Source organism: Tupaia chinensis, unplaced genomic scaffold (assembly GCF_000334495.1).
Source record: "Tupaia chinensis unplaced genomic scaffold, TupChi_1.0 Scaffold000377_2, whole genome shotgun sequence".
NCBI classification, from domain to species: Eukaryota; Metazoa; Chordata; class Mammalia; order Scandentia; family Tupaiidae; genus Tupaia; species Tupaia belangeri.
This window is the reverse complement of record NW_006159876.1, coordinates 1,330,903-1,356,268: the sequence shown is the minus strand read 5'-3', so window position 1 is coordinate 1,356,268 and position 25,366 is coordinate 1,330,903. Positions and strand designations below refer to the sequence as shown.

General features: G+C 47.2%; 1 protein-coding gene across 13 annotated transcripts in view; it reads left to right on the top strand.

The window, feature by feature from the left end:
* MAP2K5 (mitogen-activated protein kinase kinase 5) overlaps positions 1 to 25,366 on the top strand; it is a 332,934-nt gene that overhangs the window by 231,158 nt on the left and 76,410 nt on the right. For 9 of the 13 annotated variants that reach the window (XM_014589750.1, XM_006153475.2, XM_014589749.1 and 6 more), the window contains 2 exons: positions 16,396 to 16,422; positions 16,734 to 16,766. The exons of 2 other annotated variants lie outside the window; for them this stretch is intronic. In XM_014589750.1, coding sequence (XP_014445236.1) covers positions 16,396 to 16,422; positions 16,734 to 16,766 — 60 coding nt within the window. The remainder of the gene's footprint in view (positions 1 to 16,395; positions 16,423 to 16,733; positions 16,767 to 25,366) is intronic. 2 more of the 13 variants (XM_014589744.1, XM_006153474.2) reach the window with 1 other exon arrangement.

Sequence of the window (25,366 nt, the reverse complement as noted above, 5' to 3'; positions counted from 1 at the left end):
AGATTATCTGTTAAAAATCTGTTTCAAATAAAGAAGATGATAAGTAGTAAAAAAGGATCAAAAAGATCAGAGAAATAGTGAACAGTGATGTTATTTCTTAAAAATACTTGAGACCGGCATTCAGATAAATTGTTGCAACAGAGAGCGATCACTTCTATTGGGGGAAAAAAGGTGCCATCATCTGGCCAAATAGAATAATTAGGGGAAGGTAAAAGGGAAGTCAGAATCTTGGGGATCAGAGACCTTCAGTGCCAGTCAGCTGATTCTCATTTATTCTGCTGGCTTTTGCCACCAATGTAGGCACCAGAGATCTCGCTGTTCTTAACCCGAGGAGACAGGGCCGTCAGGCCTGGGAGCTGAATAAAGTAATGACCACTTACTTGTCTCAATAAAGAGGCATTCTGGAGCCTCAGTGCGAGTTAGACCTAGGTAGATAATAGAGGATTTTAAGTGAAAGACGTCCATCCTTAATGGTATAACGGCTGGCCTTTTCCACAAGATAGTGCAGAAACGAAACTGTCCTGTTGTCAAAACCGAGATTCCCGGGTGTTTGGGGCTCAGGGAGGTGAGCGTTCACCCCCGTATACTATGTATCGAAGTAGGAGAGGTGGCGTTGGCTTCCGAACCCCCTGCTACTAGCCAAGGACGATGTTTTGCAAATGCTTTTTGATTACTAACGCCATTTGTGTGATTGGGAGCTTTGCCTTGCTTCAGCAGTTACCGACTCCACTGTGACTGCTAGCGAGACTCACTCAGGTCAGAACCGCTACTGATCTGAACGTTTCCATTTACAGCAGATTAACGGATTTGCTGCATCTGAAAGTTTGCTAAATAATTGGGTGGTTTTAATTGGAGTTACTGCTTTCTGATCGTTCTACTAACAGGGTCTGGGGTCCTTTTCATTGCATGCAATCGTATCATTGACCAGATTTGTCCTGTTCCCATTTACATGTGAGCAGCTTGTCAAGAAGGAAATATTTTGTTTAACTTGACTTGGAAACCTGCTCTTTTCATGTGTTGCGCGTGTGTGTGTTTTTCCAATTGACAGACTGTCTTTTAAACATTCATTTATTGTGTAGAAATAAATGGTGCTCGGGATAGAGTTTTTATTTTGTAATGAGTAGAAAGCTTATGTTCTAAAAGTGATTTAAAAAATTAAACACTTTCAAATGCTAGTGTCGGAATGTTAGAGTTTGATACTTAATGTTATTTGTGTTTGAATGGCCTCTGAGCGGTTACTAATGCCGGTGTTGATTATTTAATATTGCTTTATATTTGATGGTAAAGTTAGGCCATAGATATCATTGTCTTGTTAAGGTATTAATGTACTAATCATGCCTAGAATTCAAAATACTTAAAAAGTTTGCCTTCTTTAAAAAGAGGTGTTTGGACTCTCTTTTTGTTGCACGACCTTTTGACACTCAGAACACCAGGGACTTAAGTAATTGTAAGTATCCAATTTTTGTGTGAGGTCTCTAATCAAAAAAAAATAGCAGTGGACAGTTACCCCGTAATCCAAGTGCTCACCTTTAATTGGAAAGGGTTCCAAAGAGGGACATGCATGCAGGGTTTTTTTTTCTTGAACAGATTTCTAACCTACATGTTTTAATTCATTGTTTAATTTTTCCCTTAGTATTTAGGTTACAGATATTTAAAATAGATTGATATTCTAAGCCATAAAATCAGATTTATGTTCCATAACATGCAGAGATGAAATCTCAGTTGTACAGAGTTGGTCACTTATGTATGCTTGTTCATTTCTTCCCAGGAACTTTTTAAAAAGAATTATTTCATTTTATTTATTTTTATTATTATTATTATTATTATTATTATCATCAGTTTGCTGTTGGGCGTATATACTCACCAGAAAAAGAGAGAGGGGGAAAGTGAGAAAACAAGCTACTAGATCCAGACTCGAACTACAGTCAGCCACATGGGAGTCCGGTGCCTTAATCACCATGCCACCTGCGGGCTCCTTCCCAGGAATTGTTAAATTGCCCATGTCAAGGTCTTCTCCCAATATCCACCTCACCCTTATCAAGAGGCCTTATCCTTTTATTTGCTTAGCCTGTGCTAAATACGGGTGACAGCTTCCTAGTATGTCCTTACCATAGAACAGAAAGAGAAATCATCCCGGGAACCAGCAGTCAGCATAATGGCTATGTCGCTGGACTCCCACGTAGTCGACCGTGGTTCGCGTCCCGGACCCGGTGGCTTAAAACCCACGCCAAGCACGTGCGCATACATGCCCAAGATCCCAAGAGGAGAATGGAGGAGAAGGGATTGCGGCGTGGCCATCCCCTCTGGGGGGTGATTTCTCCTTTTCTGTCTCTGTCTCTCTCTGTCTGGCGAGTGCACGTGCTCTATAGTGAAAAACCTCAAAAAAAAAAAAAAAGAAAAAGAAAAAGAAAGAAAGAGAAATCATCCCCAAAGTGTGGGTAGCTCAGAAATGTGAAATTTTCCATTAAAAATAAATCACTTATTAATACCTCAGTTGAGGTCTCTATACCTGACCAGCTAGGGTAGTGATTCCTGTGTTGTTGTCAAGCACTGACCCCATGTTGGCTTCATTTCTAACACCATCTAAACTGGTATGGCAGCCACCTCAGCTCAACTCGGCGTCTGTCTCTGAGTGCCCCCCGTGCCTGGCTCTGTGGGAAGTACCAGAAGCACAGATGAAATACATGTGTCCCGGCCCTGTGGGAGGGCAGCTAAAAGGAACCCTCTGGGAGGTGGTAGGACACCTCCAGGAAAAGGGAGTGGCCGACTCACTTGAGGAAGCCAAGAAGGTTTCACCGGAAGGATGGGAAAGAATGTTCTAGGCACTCAAATCAAAAGGAGATCCTCCTGGACCAGCAGGTGGCATGGCAGTTAAGGTGCTGAATCCTACATGGCCGACTCTGTGGGAGGCTTGAAATCACACTGGCACGTGTGCTTGCATGCCCCAAATCCTGGGAGGCGAATGGAGGAGAAGGGATTGTAGCACGGCCATGGCAGGGGTGGCGGCAAGCACATCCACTCCCTAGCAAAAACTTAAAAAAAAAAAAGATGCTGTTGGTAAAAAATATGTTAAAGGTTTAAAACAACATGTTGTATTTGGTACCCTTCCAGCACTCTAAATGAGCTACTGCTGTTGTCACTGTTTCCCTGACCGTTCAGCAATCCCTAGGTAACTTCTAAAGAGGAGCAAGGTAGTCTGTCAGGATGAAGATGCCAGGTGTGCTGGAGACCAGTGAAGAAACCGAGTTCCAGGATTTCTGAATCCCTTCGAGATGCCTGGGAGCCAATATGAGCTTGCAGGTCATTGCGCTTTAAGATTTCTGTCCCCCAGGGCGGTTGACAGGTATGGCACCTATCAGGTGCCCTGTCACCCTCTGTGAATATAACTTGGCACCTAGGATGTTTTCCAGGCTGCAGGGGACTCGCCAGCTTTTTAAACACTGTCTACACCATCGTGTGACAGCCACCTCCGCTAAACTCCACCTCTGTCGAGTACCAGCCTCTGTGATCGGGTCTGTGCGAAGCATGAGCAGCATTGTGAGCTGACGCCTCAGAGAGGGTCCTTCAGAAGAGAGAAGCTGGCTGATAGGAGAAGGGTAATATTAGTATTATTTATATTTCTAGAAAGTACTTTAGGGATTTACCTATGTAACTGAAAATATATGACCGCGTCTCACACCAGGTAGGACTGAAATGAATTACTTTCTGATCCCACAAGAGCCTTCTTTTATAACCTCTTTCCTCTCTTTTCTCTTAGTTATAATTTATCACTCACAATCACAATCCTGATGTACAGAATTATATGAAAAGTCGAGGCATTTTCAGTTCAGCAACTAGGGAGCAGCCCAGCCGTGGTGGCGTGTGCAGGAGGGCGCCACGGCGAGACGGCTGAGGGTCACGTGGGAGGCCTGTACGCGGTCCCAGCCCAGCCTGAACAGGCCAGGCACGAAGGTGCACACCTCAACCTCAGCCAAGGAAGAAGCTGGGCAGGAGGACTGTGACGTGGTAAAGCCCTGTCAGGGTACCTCTGTCCCTCCTCCTCTCTCTCATTAAAAGGAAAATAAAATTAAACAACTGAGGACCAAGATTCTTTTAAGGTTTTTCTTTAGGATATTTTGTTCATTTCCCATAGGATATATTGCTTATCGGAAATAGAGAGAGGGAAAGTGAAAACTCACCTCCCCCAGGGGGATGGCTATGCCCCAATCCCTTCTCCTCCATCCTCCCCTCAGGATTTTGTGCACACACTCACACGTGCCCAGCGTGATTCTCAAGCCACCAGGTCTGGGACTCAAACCATGGTCCGCCATGTGGGAGTCCAGTGCCTTAACCACCACCTCACCTGCTGGCCCCTCTTTCACAGTTTTTAAATAATCCGTTTAGACCAGAAATGGAATTGAAGCTTGTGGGAATGAGCTTACAGGAGATGGTGACTTTGCCGCCATCCCTCTGCTAGGCTCCATGTTCCTGGGGCCTCTAACTTTCCCCTCTTTGGGTGGTAGCCTGCTCCTTCCTGGAATCACGGAATCCAGGATGTGAAGAGGTCTTACAGTGATCTCATGCAACTCTGACTTCACAGAGGAGGAAGCAGAAGGCCATAGACATTAAATAGCTCACTCATGACTAGCAAGGGTTCAGCCCCAGGGTCACACTGTCTCTGGCTCCCGCTTCAGTGGTCTCTCTGCCCCGAAGGGGTGGCCCAGGGAGAAAGTGCCATCAGGAACCCAGAGCTTGTGAGCTCACCTAGGCTGTCCTCGGCCTGCCCACCCACTGCGGTGCTGTCTGCAGAGATGAACCTGCAGTCCTGAGACCCTCGGTGTCTCCCGGCAATTGCTGACTGGCTGTGGGTCCCTGGAGAAAGGTCCTCGGGGCAGGGGCAGCAGCCGCCGCAGCACCAGAGGTGACTTTCTGGCCCTCTAGTGCTGTGTGACCTCATTCAGTATAGAACACTCCGGTAGATTTGGGGCTAGGGGCTCCTCGGCATCCAAGGTAAAGGGGGCAGGCATGCCTGTGTTGTTTGAGCAGATTACTTCTGAGATGTGCCGGTTCTGGAGTGATGCCTGGGGGGCTTGGGAATTCTGCCTCAACTAAAATGTTAATGATGCTAGGAGCCCAACCCTCTCTAGTGCCAATAAAACAGACCAGCTAAGTTCATTGAAAAATCAATGAGTTGCCTAAAAGCAGCAAAGAGCTGATTGGACTTAGGACTGGAGATAGCAGGATGTAGGGGGTGGGAAGAGGGTCCCAGGACCACAAAGCCAAGGTGTCACCTCCACCAAGGCAAGGCCACCAGTTAGAGCCAAGCACCGACTCTGTTAGGCCCACATCAAATCTGAGGTGGCGAATGGAACAGTCAGTCCTAGAGAAGGGAAGGCGCTGTTGACCTCAGGCTCGGGGGAGAGCAGAGTGGGAGATGAAGCTTGCCCAGTTTTGTTTTCTGTTTAGAAACAGGTTGTAGAGAGCACCCCTCTGGGTGTGAAGAGAATGTGACCCCAGGCCTCGCTCTAAAATAGTTTGCTAAATTTTGTAAACAAAAGTAAGCTCCAGGCCAAAGCTCCCCCTCTAACCTCTGCCCTTTGGGCGGCCTCTGTGCCTCCTTGGTAGCCAGGCAGCTGGAAAACTTCAATGACAGAGAGGACGGAGGCAGCAGGTGACAGACTGAGACACTGTCAGAGCATGGTGTCCACCCCAGGCACACACAGCTGACCTGGGCTCCGCTCCTGGGTTTTCGTGTAGTTGTCTGGCCTGGTTTCCTCTGAGACCCCAGTCTCCTCGCCTGGACAGTGATGCGGGTCCTACATCAGCGGCCTGCAGACGTATGTGGAGACAGCGCAGAGTACAGTCTGCCCGCAATGCACACACTGCGCACACACAGGAGGGCAGACCTGCTTTTATCTGGCCATTGTTTTCTAGTTGCCCCAGGGTGCATGTGCTGCCAGAGCGAGACTGAAAGAGAGGGAGAAAGCATCACCCCCGAATGCCCCAAGCGGGGACAGCCACTCCCCAGCCCCATCCCATTTCTGCACCCTCGGATTTGGGGCATACACGTCCACTTGACCCATATGTTTTTAAATCTGCTGGAGCGAGGATTCAAACTGCAGTTGGCCATGTGGGAACTGGCTCCCTTAACCACCAAACTATGACGATATTTTCAAATGTGTCTAAGGAATCTCTTGTTTCAACTAAGGGCTATTTGGTAAACAGAACCTGAAATGGTCTACCTTGCTCATGTGCCAGCAGCTTCCACCTCCTTCCACACCTTCAGCTGCCTTTCTTTCTTTTCTTTTCTTTTTTTTGGAGACGTTTTTGCCATAGGGTACGTGCACTTGCCAGGAAGACAGAGAGAGACAGAGAGACAGAAAGCAAGAAGTCACCCCCCAGGGGGGATGGCCACACTGCAGTCCCTTCTCCTCTCGAGATCTTGGGCACGCATGCACACACGTGCCCGGCGTGTGTCCAGGACTCGAACCACGGTCCGCTACTGGGGAGTTCAGCGACATAGCCATTATGCCACCTGCTGGTCCCCAGCTGCCTTTCTCATCACCCTCTCCCCTCGTCCTCCCTTGGAGTTAGTGAAACCTGATTTCATCTCTGTCAAAACATCAGAACTGTGAACTAAGACTGAAACGGAAAGTCAGACTTTGTCCAGTTCATCCATAATTTGAATCATTTTTTAATTTAAATTTCCAGTCAAGCAAATGAGGCCCATGTTAATTAACAAGGTTACGTTTGACTGTATTTTGAGGTTGTTCTCATCCCATCTGAACCATGTGTGGGCTGTGACTGCAGCTCATCTCAAAATCTCAGCAGGCCGAACGATGCTGTCAGATAGGTCAGTGGTTTAAAAAAAAAAAAAAAAGGCAGCCACATGCAAACCTAAACCAGGAAGCTATCTTGCAATGCCTACAGATATCACCTGGCTTAGAGGGTGGAGGCAAGCTGCCTTAGAAATCTACACAGTCCTGAGGGAGGGAAGCCAGACTCTGGACACTTGTGTTTTGCCCAGATACTGAAAGACATTTAAAGGCAAATGCAAGCCCATGCGTGAGTCATGCTATGGCACAGAGTTTCAGGGGCCTGAAATAACACACTTGTCTCTGTGGGCCAGCAACCCATGTTGTATCCGACCCATGTTTTGGGTCCTGGAGTCTAGTAGGGTGCCTGGCATAGGATGCGTGCTTGATGAGTGTATACGGAACTGATGAACGCATTAGCCCAAGTTTACTTTTTGACATGTTGACAGAGCAAAATTTGCAGTCAGGGGAGCCAGGAGGCTCTCAGTGAGCCATTTCCTCCCCTTTCTCTTTTCCCATGTCCTGTGCCCCCACTCCACCCTGCAGCCTGAGGAGAAATGACTCCAAGGAGATGGGATAGTCGTCTGCAAACATTTGAGTGCTCCATTGTAAGAAAAGCTATGGGAGGATCAGCAAATGGCAGGGTGGTTAGAGCACTGGACTCCCACTGGCTGACTGTGGTTCAAATCCTGCACCTGGTAGCTTGCTTTCTCACTTTCCCTTTCTCTCTCTCTGGTCCGATTTAAAAATAATGGCAATAAAGTAAAATAAATAATTCTTTTTTAAAAAAATAGAGAATCTGTGGACTTGTACTTTGTCAGGAGGGTGGAACTGGGACAAGGGAGGAAAGGACGGCCAGAAGTCAGGAGGCGCCCATCACTGCTGCGTTCTGACAGAGGCCTGGCAGCAGGGCTGCCACAAAGAAGGGTTTCGGGGGGCGGGGGGGCTAGATGGAATTTAAGAAACGATAAGACCCTTTCAGCCTCCAGGAGACTGAGTCCAGTTCAGTGCTGGGCAGGCCTCTCCTCAGCCAAGCAGTGAAAGGCCAGTCCCCATCTGTGTGCAGAGGCAGCAGACAGCCGCGTCCTCGGACTGCCCAGATTGTCATTGGTTCAGCCGTCCACTCACTTTAATTCTCAGTACTCTGGCAGCCTGAAACATGTGAGAAATAGAAGAGCACTATGAAGAATCATTCCTTCCTTCTTTTTCTTTTTTTTAAGTCTTACTGTAAGGTGTATGCACTTGCCAGAGAGAGAGAAAGAGACAGAGAAAAGAAAAGTGAGAAATCTCCCCCCAGGGGGGATGGCGACACTGCAGTCCCTTCTCCCCTGTTCTCTTCTTGGGATTTTGGGCATACCTGCACATGTGCCTGGCACGATTTTCAAGCTACTGGGTCCAGGACTTGAACCACATAGTTGGCCACGGGGATCCAGCCACCTTAACTTTCGCTCCATCTGATGGCCTGAAGCATTCCTTTTTTTAGTCCAAGATTTATTTTTCAATCTTGCAAGATGTATAAACTTCTGTTTTCTCTGAGTTGAGTCAGTTATGTGAAATGGCTGTCAAAAACAGAAATGCACCCTGAGCCTCTGTGAGTTTCCCTGGGCAGTGGGTGGTATCCCCAGGGTGATTGGAGGCACCCCTCCTGGGTCTGTATTCGGTATGAGGTCTCACAGGAACAAGGCTCTGTGGAGGCACGTGCAGGGAGGGGGAGCCCCATGCTAGGGGGTGCAAAGGCACACTGGGTCTTCCCCGGTCGCCCTCAGGTGCAGGTAACAGAAAACCCAACACGTTGCCTTAGCCATGTGACCAAAAGACCCAGTATGCCACATTTAGGCAGAACTTGATCCACAAGTCACTCTTGGCCCTCTTACCGGCCCTCTTAGTAGGCATCTCCCGTCACAGCCCAAGAACGCTGGCGGGGCTGGTTCCCGGAGCACCATGCTTCCTCTCGGTAGGGGGAGAGCGAGTCCCTTTGCCCCATAGACAACCAAAGGCTCCATCGTGTTGGGGCCAGTCCACCTCCCGTGTCCAGGGGTTAGGCGGTGCTGACTAACTTAGACCTGAACATGTGCCAGCCCTGAGCTGGAGGCGACGTCATCTCCCATGATGCTCGGGGGCACGGGATGCTGCTGGAGCGTGCTCACTGATAGAGATGGGAAGGACATGGCGGTCAGTCAGAAAAGCACGCTGTGGAGACAAGACCATCACCTTTGGTATGTGCCGCGCTGTCGTTAACCTGTCTGCCACAGCTCCGAAAGCTTGGGCACATCGTACAGGAAGACATTGCTGGACCTAACATAACCAAGGACTCTGACAGTGTGAGCCGCTCAAGATAGCCCCGCTGGAATCCGTCGCCAGAAGGCTTCTAGCAAAGACAGGCTGGCCGGCTGCCCAGAATATCAGGAAGCCAATCTCTACATCCGGTGAGGACTGGCCCCCGTGACCCCCCAGCACCGTGGGTGCTGTAGCTTAGGGAGAGCTTAAACTGCTGGGGATGCACGCAAAACGACGGCTCTGGAAAAGCTCTTCCACATGTTGAAGGCATTAAAATCTTGCCATAGCAGATTTCTTTGACCATGAAGACTGGGGTAATCAACAGGCCTTTTCTTAGAAAAAGAAACACCCCTGTCCCACACACGACTGGTATTTTAAAACTGGATTCTGAAATAAGGCCACTAGTTTTTGGAACAAAGAAGGGTGAAAGTTTGATAGGGCAAACTTTTGCAGATTTTAAACTTTACGTGGCCGACTGTAATTCAAGTCCCAGACCTGCCAGCTTACTTTCTCTCTCTCTCTCTCCCTCTCCCTCCCTCTCTCTCCCCCTGATGAGTATAGCAAATTACTGATAATAATAAATAACACAAAAATTCTTTTTTTCACCCGACTTTATAAGGAAGGTGCATAATGAACTCCTTTACCTTGAAGGTACTCCTTGTCCCATCAGGGGAAGGATTAACTTTGTAATTCACATTAATGATTTTGGACTGTAGTTCTAAGGCCCTGCTTTTCTCAAAAACTCAGGTCTGAGAATTCAAATGTGATTTTCCCCAAGGGGGATTTCCTGTAGCTCTCGTACCCACATGTGGGGTGAGGTGTGAGCTGCACGGGGTTTAAATGCACAGAGGATGACAGAGCGCAGGCTGCAGACGGGCCTCCCTCCCGCCCGCCGACTGCCGGCCATCGCATGAGTGATGTGGCGCCCTGCCTTGCTCTCCAGCTGCCGTATTCTGTGTGAGAATACATCGTCCTTGATACACGGGGAGCAGTGAGAGCTGAGTGGACTAATTTATGGCCGAGACGATTTCCGTCTGGTCCCGTCTGAGCTGTGCCCTCCTCTGGACATCTCAGAGCCCCGCTGTCCCACCCGGCTGTTAATTCAAGGCTGTCTACTTTTAGCTTTTCCAAACTGGTCACCCTTGAATACGGCACCCCAGCTGGAGTCTGAGGTGTGGAGCAGCAAGAAGGTGCCCGAGAGAGGGTCTCAGAGTGGGGATCACAGTGGCGTTCTTGTGCCCCATTGAGCGGCTCGCTGTGAAGGCCTCTTAGGCTTATTTTTGTTTTAGGCCCTGTGTGGGGTATACCTGTCGGTTCCCAGGCATCAAGAGACTTTGCACAAGGGTAGAGGCTGATGAGCAGGGCAGACTGGCTGTCATGGCCTCCTGGTACATTATTAGAAATAAGGTGGTCTGGCCCGATAGTCTTATGGTTAAGGAAGCTGGATCCCACATGGCCAACTGCGGTTCAAATCCTGGCCCTGGCAGCTTGAAAAATACTCTGGGTCCATGTGCCCCAGGTCCTGACAGGATGGAGAAATGGAGACAGGGTTGCTGCGTGACCATGCCCCTTTGCAGGGTTTCCCCCCCACCTTCTTTCTCTCTGTCTCTGGCAAGCAAACGTGCCCTCTGGTGACAAAAGAAACAAAAAAAAAAGAGGAAGAAAGAAAGAATGTATATTATCCATTTACTTTGATTTTTAATGCATTCATTCAATGTCTAAAAAGATCTGTGGCTCAAAGTGCCCATTTGTAGTTAGCCAGAGAAAATTTTGTTCAGTTCTTTTTTAAAAAACAGCCGTTTGGGGAACCAGCAGTTAGCGTAATGGCTATGTCGCTGGACTCCCAAGTAATTGACTGCAGTTCGCATCCCGGACCCGGTGGCTTAAAACTCACACCGGGCGCGTGTGCATGCGTGCCCAAGATCCCGAGCGGAGAATGGAGGAGAAGGGATTGCGACGTGACCATCCCCCCTCGGGGGTGATTTCTCGCCTTCTGTCTCTATGTCTCTGTCTGTCTGGCGAGCGCATGCGCCCTGTAGCGAAAATCTCTTAAAAAAAAAAAAACAGCCGTTTGGGGACTTGTGCTGTGAGCTTGTGGGAGGTCAAGTGCAAGTGGTTGGGGTCTCACTGGAGCCTTTGACGCTGTGGACACCTGGACTTCTCTAATGCGCGGAGGCGGTGCGTCCCTGCACTATCTCCCAGCTAAGTGCCAGATACAGTGAGATCGAAGGCTGAAAAGATCCTGGCCTCTGAGTGAGGAGGACTGCCTGCGAGGACTCCAAGGGCTCTTCAGGTTCCTCCTGTCACTTTGTAAACGAGAGTCCCGAGTCCCATGGGGGGGGGTGGCTTTGGAGGCCGTGGGGGTCTGCCTGGAATTCCAGGGCTCTTCCTGGCTCTGTCCCATGGCTTCCCCACAGCAGGAGCCCCAGAGTCTGCTTCAGACGGGTTCCAGCTATGACCTCAGTTTCCCTCACCGCGAAGCGAGGACGCGGGACCTGATCATCTCTGAGGTCCTTTCCATTCCGGAAATTCTTCCGGTCACCGTTTTCCGTTTAGACTGCGAAAGCCTCTTTACCATAAGCCTCACTCACATTTAGGCAGCTAGCGCCTAATGCATCTCATTCGAAAAGAGAGTCTACCCCATAGCCTCAGTTCCTAAAATCTGAAATGAAAAGAATAAAGAGTTAACATTGAGGGCTACCCTCTGGTATTAGTAACCCAAAAAAACGATGCGGATCTATTTTCTTTAATTCCAACCATATGAAGTAATGTTACATTTCCTTTTTCTATTTAAGAGGAAATAACACAAGCTCGAAAAGCAGTAAATATGTAAAGAGAAAATTTGTCAACTGATATTGGAAGATCTGACCCAGGTCACACATAAATCTCTCAGACAAGAGCTGCAGGGTAAGCCATAATTTCAGAGAGTAAAAGAGAAGATGAAAGCCGGAGCTGGAGTCGTCTTCAAGTTCCGTAGGTGGATTCATGTTGGTTTTCTGCTCGCGCCTCTGAACGTAATGTAAAAGGGCAAGTGGCAAGGTCTGTGGTGGCACTGTTGTGAAAGTGCCACCACACAGAGCAGCAGAGTGGGACCTCCACAATGGCTTTGATCGCCAGAGCCATCGCCTACATAGCAGAGGCGCCCTAAGCAAGCTTCTTTGCATTGGCTATTTCCTTTCTCAGATCATTTTCCACAGCTGTGAGTCGTCTCATAGGAGCTTTTCTTTTCTTTTCTTTTCTTTTTTTTTAAGAATTATTCAATTTTATTTGTCATTTTTATTATCTTTTAGTTTTCTATAGGACAGGTGCACTTACAAGGGGAGGGGGATGGGAGGTGAGAAGAAAGCAAGCCACCAGGTCTGGGACTTGAACTGCGGTTGGCCATGTGGGAGTTCAGTGCCCCAACCACCACACCACCTGCTGACCCCAGGAGCTTTTCTAATGTTCATGTATGGTCCTTGCAAGGAATAGCATTCATGAGCTATGAATGCTACACAGTGACACCAAGGCCCAGGGGACACTTGTGGCTGCCTTTTATGAAGTCACTCTTCCTCGTTGAAGCATGTAAAGGTCCATCTTCCGTCTGAATGTGGCATAACTGCCTTTGTTAGTGTAGCTTTCAGTCTTCCAGCCCAGGGCCGAAAAAAGGAAAAATAGCTACGCCCAGAAAAAGGAAGAGGCTCGCCTAGCTAGTCTACCATGCTGCTGGTTCTGGAGCCTGGTTAGCCAGGGCTGTGACCAGAGCAGCGGTGGTTCTGCTCGCTGTTCCAGGCTCTTGCTTATATATAGAAAACATTCAGGGGACCAGCAGTTAGTGTAATGGCTATGTCACTGGACTCCCATGTAGCCGACTACGGTTCAAGTCCCGGACCTGGTGACTTAAACTCATGCCGGGCGCGTGTGCATGCATGCCCAAGATCCTGAGAGGAGAATGGAGGAGAAGGGATTGCAGCATGGCCATCACCCCACTGGAGGGCGATTTCTCGCTTTCTGTCTCTCTGTCTCTCTCTGTCTGTCTGGTGAGCGCACGCACCCTGTAGCAAAAACCTCTCAAAAAGAAAAGAAAAGAAAACATTCAGCACAAGCAAAGTGTCTTACACAGGGACATGGACTTGGACCAGTTAGTTATAAAGGGCATTTCCTAGGTTGCGAGGTGCAGGCAGTCCATCAGCCCTACAATGTTACTGTGTTCCCGTGAACTCTCCTCTCACAGCCAGGCACTGGGAATGCAGGGCGGCATAAAGATGGGAGTTCTCGAAGCTAACATTTTATACCGAGTACCCTTAGTACCACTTTTAATGCGCTATAAAACAGGGGCCTCCCTCCACCATGAACTGTGTGCAAGAGCAGCAGCGACGAATGTGTTCGGATCCGTTTTATGGTTGCTGCGCCTGCACGGTAATGTGATTTTGAAAAAGGTAAACAACAAAGAGTTTAGCAGTGAAAAATATGCCTAATATAAATACAGTCATGTCCATGGCAGCTCAGAATTTGAAAAATATGACCGTGGCATTAAATTTTCTGGTGGAATTAACAGAGGAACAGAATACAGCCTTGAAGGCAATATATCTGAGACCCAGGAAGGAGATAATACATCTAACGCTATGGTCTGCATGGCATCCCTAGAAGGAAAAGCACAGTAGCTTTATTTAATTGAGAAAATGAATCAATTACAATGATGTTGCATCATCAGATTCCTGTGAAATAGAAGATGTAAGTCACTGTGTTGGGTAACAGTGTTAAAAAGTAATTGAGTATCTTAAGCATTTTGAATCAATTTCAGGTACCGGCACTGGTACCTTAATACAAAATTTATGAGATGATTTCATATAATATGTTGCCATCAAGCCGTATAATAAAACCTGGTCACAGCATCCCTCTTTAAAAACCTGGGCAAAACAGTATAGTTATAAGATCATAAAAAAGACTTTGATATTGCTGTTTTTCTTTCTGTTGTAATAATATGAGCAAATGTGAAAATAGTACAACTTAAAGTTGCTTTGAACCTGCAGAGCAGGGCAGGGTGGGAACCCTCTCTGAGATCTCGGTTCATGAGGAAATGTTCTCCCCCAGTGTGTTTGGTCTACACACCTCATGTGGCTGGGACGAAGTCTCCTCATCCGCTCCCAAATTCATCTCAAGACATCTTCCTTAGAAGGTTGGCTTTGCATTTTCTCAGAGAATGTTGTAATCCCCCTGATTCTTGGAAAAGTGTGAAGACATTCTCTTTTGACGTCATGAATGGATTTCTAATTTTTTGTTCACTACAAGTAATTCCTCTGGTGAAGCAGATAGAGCTTACTAAGAATGTGGGATGGGAGGAGTATCCATGTGTGCTTGGAAATAAATAAATGAATAAAAAGCAGACACGAGGTGATGACCCGTTACCTACGTCCTGAACAGCTCCCGGGTGGTAGCTCACAGCGCTGCGCCCACGTGGTGTCAGCTCTTAGAGCCTCGCCCAGAGGACTCACAGACTAGAGGAGCTGGAAGGAGCAGTAATTCCGAGCAACATGAAGCAGGAACTGTCCAGACTTAAGAGCTCGTCACCCTGGGACAGAGGGCAGCCAGTCGGGGGTGTGGTGGTTACGGTGCTGGATCCCACATGGCCAACTCTACAGGTCAAGTCCTGGAACCAGCGGCCTGACAGACCTGCTGCTGCTGCTGTGCGTGTGTGTATGCGTGCCCTCCCAAAATCCTGAAAGGAGGATGGGAGAGAAGGGATTCCAACAGGGCCATCCCCTGGGGATGATTTCTCGCTTTCCCTCTCTCCCTGGTTCTCTCCAGTGAGTGCATGAGCCCTGCACAAAATTAAGAGGAAATCAAAATAAACCTGGGGCAGGTTTCGGGCAGTGGTGTCTGGGGAGGTGTGCTGAGGGGTCGCGCGCGGTGACAAGTGGGCGCCATGTTTGTTTGAGGTAGTACCCGGGAAAGCACCTCTAAAAACACCGACGAAGTGAGTGGAGAGTCTGCGGGTCAGCCACACGGATGCAAAAGAAACGGGTAAATGTCGCTACTGCCCTCAAGAAGCCCCACTCTAGTTAAGAACCCACGTGCCAGCGTTGATCGCTCATCAACCATGCCATGCCCAGTGTTATTAAATGAGTGCGAATCAAGCTGTCTTTAAAGCATGTGATGTTGTGGGCAGGTGACACGGAGGTGCTGAGGGAAGGGAGCGCTGGGGAGGCTCGGGGACCGCCACAGCCTGGCCGAAGCCTTGGGCTGCATGGTCCTCTGAAGGCCCGGCTTCCCCATTGTATCAGAAGACGAGAGAAGACCAGGTTGTACAGATCGAATGAGAGTCTGGAAGAGTGTTTGAAAACACGATTGGAAACACATAAGAGATTCGTGCTATTTTCTCTATATTTTACCAGCTGGTTGGAGCTCAGTTATCCCAGAAAACAACTGACCCATCAATAGTATCTGATTCCTGGAAATTTCCCTCTTAGGAAATTTAGTGCCTGGGACTGCAATTACATTGAGTTTGTAATAACAGTTGGTGGTTTTGGATTTTTGGCTTTGGATTTTTGTTTTTCGGGGGTTTTTTTGGGGGGTGGCATTGAAGTGTTTAATACTTTAATTACTAAGTGGATGTCTTATCAGTTCTGTGTCATGTTGAGATGGCTTAGCAGTGTCAGAGTGTGGGCAGCCGGCCTCCGGAATGTCGATGAGAACAGGCACTCGCTGCATTTCGCTTTTATTCCCTGAAAAACAGTGTGAAACTTGGATGGGTTTGATTTTCCCAGAGAGCCTTGCTGCCCTGGAAACGGGCTGAAGGAACTTTGGAAAAGGTGGAGTCCTCACCCCACGCCTAAGTTCAAGGCAAATACTTCAACCACATAATTAAAGTTTTCTTCACAAAATAGGAGATTGTGAGCAGACGCTGGCGGGAATCCAAAATTCTAATTTCTGACTATGATTTAATTTCAATTTTAAATAAATCGGTTTTTAATTTAAAAAGAGTGAGCTTCATAACATTAGCAATGATTGCAACATTAAGCCCAGTGTTCACAATCTAGCAATATAAAACATTATTTATATCTGAATCGTAAACAGCCTTTTGAAATGGATTATGGTTTTTCTCCCTATTCTAATACAACCTGGAGGGTACTAAAAAGTGTTGTGTGAAATTAACATTCTGCTGACTTTCGCCTATAAATGAGAAGCGAGCTATTAACATTTGTGTATTTTCATTATGTAAATTGTGTTAACACATGCCCACAAATTGCCACCAGCAATGCAATAATTTTCTCTCAGTGATCATAATGTGTCCAAGTGAGTCATTTTGATTATGACATGCTAATTACATATTGCCTTTTTTCAGATTCAGAAAAACCAGGGATCTTTAATGGTAAGCTTTATGAGTTCAGAAAAAAATTCACTTTTCTTTTTCCTGATGGCTGCTCCCTTTGCATGCTTGAATGCCTTGTTTTAAACTTAGCAAATTGCATTTTGAAGAAAATGCAAACCTTTAACTGCCTGTATTAGATTAGGTACCATTAGAAATAATAGAACATCCTGAGCATCAATGTTTTTATAAGAGTTTGCTGGTGTTGATTAATCTTGCTATATTTTATTGCATTAATGATTTTTTCTTTCCACTCCACTGTAAGGATATTGCAGGGCGGCTAATACTTTTCCCTCTCTTCTTTCCCGTTGCAGCCTCTCCAGCTTCTTCAGTGCATTGTTGATGAGGTGAGGCACTGTCTTATGTGCTTTCACTCCTAAAGTCATTCCTAATGGTGTGGAAAGCTTATATTTTGTTTCCTAATGAAGCACAATGCCCAACATCCTCGGAGCAAGTTGTGTTGTGCAGCTCTGAGCTGTGTGACGTGAACTGGCCTTGTCCCGGATCCCGCTCTCCTCCTGCTGGCCCAGAAACCCTGCCAAACCAGGCTGTCCCACGGGCCGGTCCTCAGGGTATCCGAGGCCCCGAAGACAAAACCCAGTAATATTAATTGATCCTCTCCGGCCAGATGGGGATGGAGTCGGAAATTAAAGTGGTATCATTTTTTTCTACAACCGAGTTTCCAAGTCATCCAGTAGGCAAGGGTCAGAGCTGAACGGCACACAAGAAGCTGGGTAAGATCCGCTCTCCGGGCCTGATTTACCCAGCACGTGTCAGAGTGATAAAAGGGTTCAGGAACTCTGGGTCAACGGTGCAGTCTTAATTTCCTAATTAGACCTATTTCTCGGAGTATGCCCCTCACCTCTTGGTATTCTGGAACTGGAAAGTAGTAGTATCATGTTTCAAGTCCTCCCAGCCCTGCTCTTCCCTTTCCACTGAGTTCTGCTGTCTCTTTGCCCTCATGGAATTAATGTCCCTGCATTTCTTTCTCACCCAACTTTTTGTCCTTCTTATTCTGACTTCAGATTCCTTTCTTTAATCCAGCAGTCTTCTAGCACACGAGGTTCTGAAGAAACACGAAGATTTTTTTTTTTAAACTGAGTTTTCCTGACTTGGGCTTGCCTACTAGCAATGTTGTTGTTGTTGTTGTTTAACTTCAATTTTATAATATTTAAAACACTTGTAATTAGGGAGGGAAGGCGATAAATGATTCAGATAGGGAACTTTGAAAGAAAAAACAAACCGTAATTCATAATTATTCCTCTCAATTAAACATCTGTATAACCAGTTATGAGATTTGGGGGAAAAAAATAAAAGATCCTCCTAGGAAAAAAACAAACACACACACACTCGCAGTACTAATAAGAAGGGGGCTCTAACATCCTTAATGGTCGCATCAGTCAGTCCATCTATCCCCTGCAAGCCATAAACCACATTGGTGTAAAAATGAAGGCACCGTCCTGAAACAAATGGAGGCTCCATTATCTCCAGTATCAGACAGGCCTCCTGGATCTAACAGCTCATCAATATCTCCTGTCATCTTAGATTCCAAAAGCATCCTATCCCCATCAGGATCCTCCCAATTAAACTGAGTTTCCTGAGGTCTCCCTGCAGGAAGCGCCCAGGGAAGCTTGGCTTGCCCTGGTGGGTGCATGGCCTGCTCTGTGTCCCTGACTTTGCTGGCCGTGGACTCCTGGGCACCTGGGCACCAGGACCTGCAGGTAGAGACATTCCTTGCCAGTAAGCTACAAATGCTGAGGAGCTGCTTGGATGGCCTTCTGGGTCACATAGGTTGTTTTCGTTCCGTCAAGTACCACTGACTGCAATTAAATGTCAAATATTTTGCTCACTTAATTTGGGCAAAATCATGAGACTTTTGAAATTATTATAGAGTGAGTTCAAAGAAGGGAAGGTTGATGAAGAACAGTAGTTTGTGGGCCAGCCCTGTGGCCTAAAGTGGTTAAGGGAGCCAGATCACACTTAGCCATCTATGGTTCAAATCCCTGTTCTGGAAGGTTGAAAAACATGTGTTGTGTGTGCCCGAAATCCTGACAGGATGGAGAAATGGAGGAAAAGGGATTGCAACGTGACCATGTGCCATTGGGGTGTGCTTTCTCTCTCTGTCTCTCCCTTTGTCTCTGTCTCTGACGAGCTCACACAGCCTCTGTCAAAAAATAATTAATTAAAAAAAAAATTTAAGGGCCAGCAAGTAGCATGAAGGTTATGATGGCTAGATCCTACATGGCTGACTTTGTGGTTCAAGTCCTGGACCTGTGATGGCTTGAAAATCACGCAGGGTGTGTGTGTGTGTGTGTGTGTGTGTGTGTGTGTGTGCGCGCGCGCACATACACGCCCATACTCCAGAGAGAAGAATAGAGGAGAAAGGATTGTGATGTGGCCGGCCCCCTGGGAGGGCGATTTCTCACTTTCTCTCTGCATCTCTTTCGGTCTCTTTCCAGTGAGTGCATGTGCCCTATGGCAAAAACCAAAATATAAATAAATAAATAAATGGTGTAATTAATTGGGAAAAAAAAAAAAACCAGTAGTGTGTAACTTAAGTGGTATGGTTTTCTTTATAGCATTTCTTTCCCTGTCAAGAGAAAGATAAATCTTAAACACCAATAATCCCCATTTACTTTAAACCTTATTAAAATGTCTTCCTTGTGGACACTTGAGAAATTCACGTTGCCTCTACCAAAACAAAGTCGAACTTGGAACTGAGCTGATATTCTGAGGAAGAGTATGAGGGGACTAGCCAGTTAAGGCAGCTGGATTCCAAATGATCAACTATGTGGTTCAAGTCCTGGACCTAGTGGCTTAAAAAACATGCCAGGCATGGGTGCATGCATGCCCAAAATCCCAAGAGGAGAATAGAGAAGTGATTGTGACTTGACCGTTCCCTGTGAAAGATGCTTTTCTCACTTTCTCTCTCTTCCCTATCTCTCTCTCCAGCAAGTACACATGCTTTGTAGTAAATTATAAATAAATAAATAAGTCACTTGAACTACTAAAAGATAAAGTACCGGGGAGGGACTGGCCAGCGACCTGGCTGATGACCTGCCTTGGGTCAGGTGTGCATCTGTGTCTTCGGAGAGAGGCTGGGTGGGGACCTGTGCTTCCTATGCTGGTCAGACGTCCCACCGCTGTGACGTGTGCCTCAGGAGTGGTCCAAGGGCTGACTCCATCAGAACTACTTAGGGCTCTAAAAAAAAAAAGTTAAAAAAAAAATTTTTTTTAATTAAAAAAAAAAAAAAGAAAGAAAGAACTACTTAGGGCTCCCAGTTCCTGGCAATAAGGCACTGAGGTAGACTTTCTGGGGCAGTGCCCACTCTCACTAGCTCCCTCTCTGCACATCAGAGTGTGGGAGCCTCTTCGTAATGGCTTCATAAGGCTCAGCCTCCCCTGTTAGGTCCCACAGGGCAGTGGGGCATCTGCATTTGCATCTGACTGACATGGCTTCTCTTCTTTAGGGTACAGCCAGCCTGGATTTGAGCCATTTTACTTTTGGGTGTGGAGTTTACCCCACTGGGCAGTGGAGAACTGATGTTAGTATGTATGGTTTCCTGCTATAGAAAAGTCATATCAAGGGCCAACAGATGGCATGGTGGTTAAGGCACTGGACTCCCACATGACTGACCATGATTCAAGTCCCAGACCTGGCTGCTTACTTTCTTTCTCACTTTCTCTCTTCCTCTCTTTCTCTCTGATGAGTATATGTGGCCAATAGCAAATTAAAATAATAATGATGATCAAATTTACAAAATTTTTTTAAAAATCATATAAAAAAGCACTATCCCTGAGGGAGTCTGTGTCAACATGATTGACGCATCTGAAGTCATGTACGAAGCAGCCGTAGCAGCGCACAGTGTGACATAGTTCATCTTCATGCGAGTTCGGCTTGACCACATGCTGTGGCCTGATAAAGAGTGAAAAAGTCATAGAACAAGATCAGGGGGGCAGGAGCTGGTCCCGGAGCGGCCAGAAGTGAATGTCCCAGGAAGTCTGGGAGTCAGGAAGGGACTCAGGAGACAAAGGCAGTTCCTCACCAGGTGTCTGAACAGAAGACACCAAAACCAAACGAGGAATAAGAACTGTGACCGTGAAACACGGCCCCCGGGTAGGAGCTGAGAGGGCAGCCCAGTAACGGCATGGAGCTCCAGTCGGAAGTGGTGCAGTCCAGTTTAATTGTGGCAGGTGGAGCTGAGCTGGCCGTGAGCTGGCTGATGCCAAGGAGAGGCATGTCCTGGAGACAGCACGGTGGCCTCTCAGTTGCTTCTCTCCACAGAACTTCCTTCTTCCTTTCTTTAAGGTTTTCGCCACAGAGCACTTGGGCTTGCTGGAGGGAGATGGAGAGGGAAAGTGAGAAATCACTCCTCGGGGGATGGCCACCCGGCCATCCCTTCGCCTCCATTCTCCTCCTGGGATTTTAGGCACTCACACCACATGTGCCCACCTCATTTTCAGGTCTCCAGGTCCGGGACTCAAACCGCAGTCAGCCATATGAGAGACCAATGCCTTTACCACCACACTACCTACAACAATTTGCATTTTTTGAAAGAAGTGTTTCAAAAATGTTATCTGTTCTTGGCTGCCCTGTTGACAGAATGGTGACCATCATTTAAACACTGGACTCCCACATGACTGACCATGATTCAAGTCCCAGACCTGGCTGCTTACTTTCTTTCTCACTTTCTCTCTTCCTCTCTTTCTCTCTGATGAGTATATGTGGCCAATAGCAAATTAAAATAATAATGATGATCAAATTTACAAAATTTTTTTAAAAATCATATAAAAAAGCACTATCCCTGAGGGAGTCTGTGTCAACATGATTGACGCATCTGAAGTCATGTACGAAGCAGCCGTAGCAGCGCACAGTGTGACATAGTTCATCTTCATGCGAGTTCGGCTTGACCACATGCTGTGGCCTGATAAAGAGTGAAAAAGTCATAGAACAAGATCAGGGGGGCAGGGGCTGGTCCCAGAGCGGCCAGAAGTGAATGTCCCAGGAAGTCTGGGAGTCAGGAAGGGACTCAGGAGACAAAGGCAGTTCCTCACCAGGTGTCTGAACAGAAGACACCAAAACCAAACGAGGAATAAGAACTGTGACCGTGAAACACGGCCCCCGGGTAGGAGCTGAGAGGGCAGCCCAGTAACGGCATGGAGCTCCAGTCGGAAGTGGTGCAGTCCAGTTTAATTGTGGCAGGTGGAGCTGAGCTGGCCGTGAGCTGGCTGATGCCAAGGAGAGGCATGTCCTGGAGACAGCACGGTGGCCTCTCAGTTGCTTCTCTCCACAGAACTTCCTTCTTCCTTTCTTTAAGGTTTTCGCCACAGAGCACTTGGGCTTGCTGGAGGGAGATGGAGAGGGAAAGTGAGAAATCACTCCTCGGGGGATGGCCACCCGGCCATCCCTTCGCCTCCATTCTCCTCCTGGGATTTTAGGCACTCACACCACATGTGCCCACCTCATTTTCAGGTCTCCAGGTCCGGGACTCAAACCGCAGTCAGCCATATGAGAGACCAATGCCTTTACCACCACACTACCTACAACAATTTGCATTTTTTGAAAGAAGTGTTTCAAAAATGTTATCTGTTCTTGGCTGCCCTGTTGACAGAATGGTGACCATCATTTAAACTTTTTGATGATTCACGTCCTTTTGTTGAACATGACCTTGAACTGAACTCTGATGGACTGATGCCCTCCAGGGCCATAAAGTCATGTGAGGCTTTCCAGGTTCTTCTGCCAGCTCTCGCAGGCGTTGTGCCTGGGCCCTGGGCCTTGGCGCTCGGCGGTGGTCTGGGGCCACGTGCAGCGTGCACTGCCGTCTGCCTCAGGCTGTGGAGCCCTAGCGCTGCGCTGCGCTGCCCGGTGCTTTCCCTGTGTCCCCTTGCGACTGCCTCTGCTCTCCGGGGTCTACGGTCACTTGTTCTTTTCAGTTACTCCCTGCTGCCCCGCCATCTGACCATCTGTCTTCAGCCTTTGCCCTCCTGACAGTGACCCTAGCAGCACTAAGAAGCACAGATGAAATCAGGGACTCCGGTGACTTGTGTAAGGTCAGAGAGACGATCTGAAAAGGAGGATGGAGGCCTGCGCCCTCTAATGAGGCGAGGGGTGGGCTCGTGCTCATTCACTCAGGCTGTAGTGACCAACCACCCGCTTTATACTAACCCAAGTTGAGCCGGCCAGGACAACCTCCAGGCCTGGAGAGGACTGGGCTTCTAGGCAGGGTGCCCAGGCCGAATGCGGACCGGCTCTGAGTCGGGTAGAAGGCAGAGCGCAGTCCCACATCCTGGGGCAGCATGCGTGCTGGGACTCTAGAGAATGCAGCGTCACCTACACATAGCTCCCCAGTACCTGGGCTGGGGCACAGCCTGCACCAAGGGCTTGCCGTACTGGTTCTGTGGGACTCCAACAGCGATGTCCAGGTTGCAGGTCCCAGTGGCTGGAGCCGGCTGGGGGGCCGCTAGTGAATTGAGGTGCTGAGAACTGCAAAGACTCAAATGAAGACCTCACCCTGGAGCTGGCCTGGGGCAGGCCATGGTCTTGGAGAAGCTATGCTCACAGAGCTGAGTGCTCCTGGTTCAGAGCAGAGTGAGTACTCCCGACCCGAAATAGCAGGGTGTCTCTGCCAGCACTGGGGGGTTGCTGGGGGCCCTCGGGGAAGGTGACATTTAAGGTCAGTCTGAAAGGATCAATAGGTGACCTAGGTTAAGAAAGGAAAAAAAAATAAATATCAGGCTTGAAACTATCTTGTGAATCATTTTGAGTCCACAGATGTGTTACAGAGCCTTCAGTTTGTCTAAAATATGACAACCAGAAAAATGGGTTATTGCTCCAAGTCTATACATGTTCCGAGCATATTATAGCTAAAAATTAATTCCTATCTAGCATCTGTGGTGCTCAGTAAGACAACTAACAAATCCCTGATTTATACTTTTGTTTATTTATTTGTTTTACCCGTAAAAATTTAATTCATTTAAGTCATGCTTTATAGCAGATCAGAAGTAGCTTTTACACAAAAGCGTTGATTTCTTAGTAAGAGAGACAAGATTTATAAAATACCAAAATGCTTCTGCAACATAAGCATAAACTTTCAGTTTATGGTCAGTAATGGCCTACAGTTGGGCCAGGTATGTATTCATAGAAAAAGAATGGGCTTGGTGGTTTAAGCTGCTAGCTGAATAATTCTGAGATTTCCTGATCGTTCTTCCCCACTGTGGACATGAAAAGAGTGGCATGGCATGGCCCCCCTTGTAGGACACTCATAGAGCTCTCGGGGGTCCGAATGGCATGACCTGGCCCCCCTTGCAGAACACTGAGGTGGGTCCGATGGAGTTTGTCTCTTCAGTATACACTAACAAAGCTTCCTGAGGAAAGTAAGCACAGAAGTGGGGCTTTGAGGAGGACAGAGACTATACGGAGTACGGAGATCAAATGGACAGCCAGCTAAGGAGCCTAAAAGCTCAGGGGATGAAAAACAAGAAATGAGTAACAGAGGAAATTTATAGAATTCACAAATAGTGGAAACAGTATACTCCTAATTAGTAGGACAAAGGAATCAAAAGGGAAGTTAAGAAAAGATATTGGGACCAGCAGATGGTAGAATAGTTGACTACAGTTCAAGTCCCAGACCCAGCAGCTTAAAACACTCTGGGCGCATGTGTTTGCATGCCCAAAATTCTGAGAGGAGAATGGAAAAGAAGGAATTGTAGTGTGGCCATCCCTCCGGGCATGATTTCTCACTTTTTGTCTCTCTGTCTCATCAGCAAGCGCATGCACCCTATAGCAAAAATCTCACTACAAAAAATAATAGAATAAAAAAATAAACTTCCCACAAAGGAAAATGCAGGACCATATAGCCGTATTGGTGCATCCTATCAAATATTTAAAGAACACCAGTTCTTCTCAAATTCTTCCAAAAAGAGCAGAGAAAGAAACACTTCCTAATGTCTTATTGATGACCAATATTATCCTGATAGCAAAGCCAGACAAAGACTTCGTAAGAAAGGAAAACCATATACCAATATTTATTTGTAGTAAAGATGCAAATTTTTTCAAGAAAATTTCATCAAACCAAGTCCAGCAGTATACAAAATAAAAGGGACCAGTGGATGGCGTAATGGTTAGGGTACTGGACTTGCACATAGTCAGCTGCAGTTCAAGTCCCAGACCTGGCAGCCTAAAGCTCACGCTGGCATGTGTGCATGGGTACCCAAAATCCTGAGAAGATAATGGAGGAGAAGGGATTGCAGCATGACCATCCCCCTTAGGGGGTGATTTCTCTCTTTCTGTCTCTTTCTCTCTCTATCTCTCCAGTAAGTCCATGCGATCTACAACAAAAATCTCTCGCTAAAAATAATAATAATAATTAATTAAAAAAAAAAAAAAACAGAAAAAAATGGGGCCGGCAAGTGGCGTGGTGGTTAAGAGTGCTGGACTTGGTTCGAGTCCTGGACATGGAGGCTTGTTTTCTCACTTTCTCTCTCTGTCACTCACTCTGTCCATCTCTGGTCAAATTTAAATAAATAAATGAATAAAGTTAAAATCAAATAATTCTTAAGAAAGAAAAAAGTATATGTCATGACTAGATGGGATTTACACCAGAAATGCAAATTTAGCCCAACATACGAAAATCAACAGTATCAGGCCTGCCTGGTGGCCTGGTGGTTAAGGGAGCTGGGTTCCACATTCAGCCAGCCCCAGTAGCTTGAAAAACACACTGGACACGTGTGCATGCATGCCCAAAGTCCTGACAGGATGGAGGACTGTCGAGAAGGGATTGTAGCACAGCCACACCCCAGAAAGGGGTGCTTTATCTCTCTCTGGAGAGCACATCTATCTGGCAAAAATTAAAACCAAACAGTTTCCTACGTCATATTAATAGAATAAAGGACAGAAATCATGTGATTATCTCAGTAGACACAGAAGAAGCATTTGGCAAAACCCAAA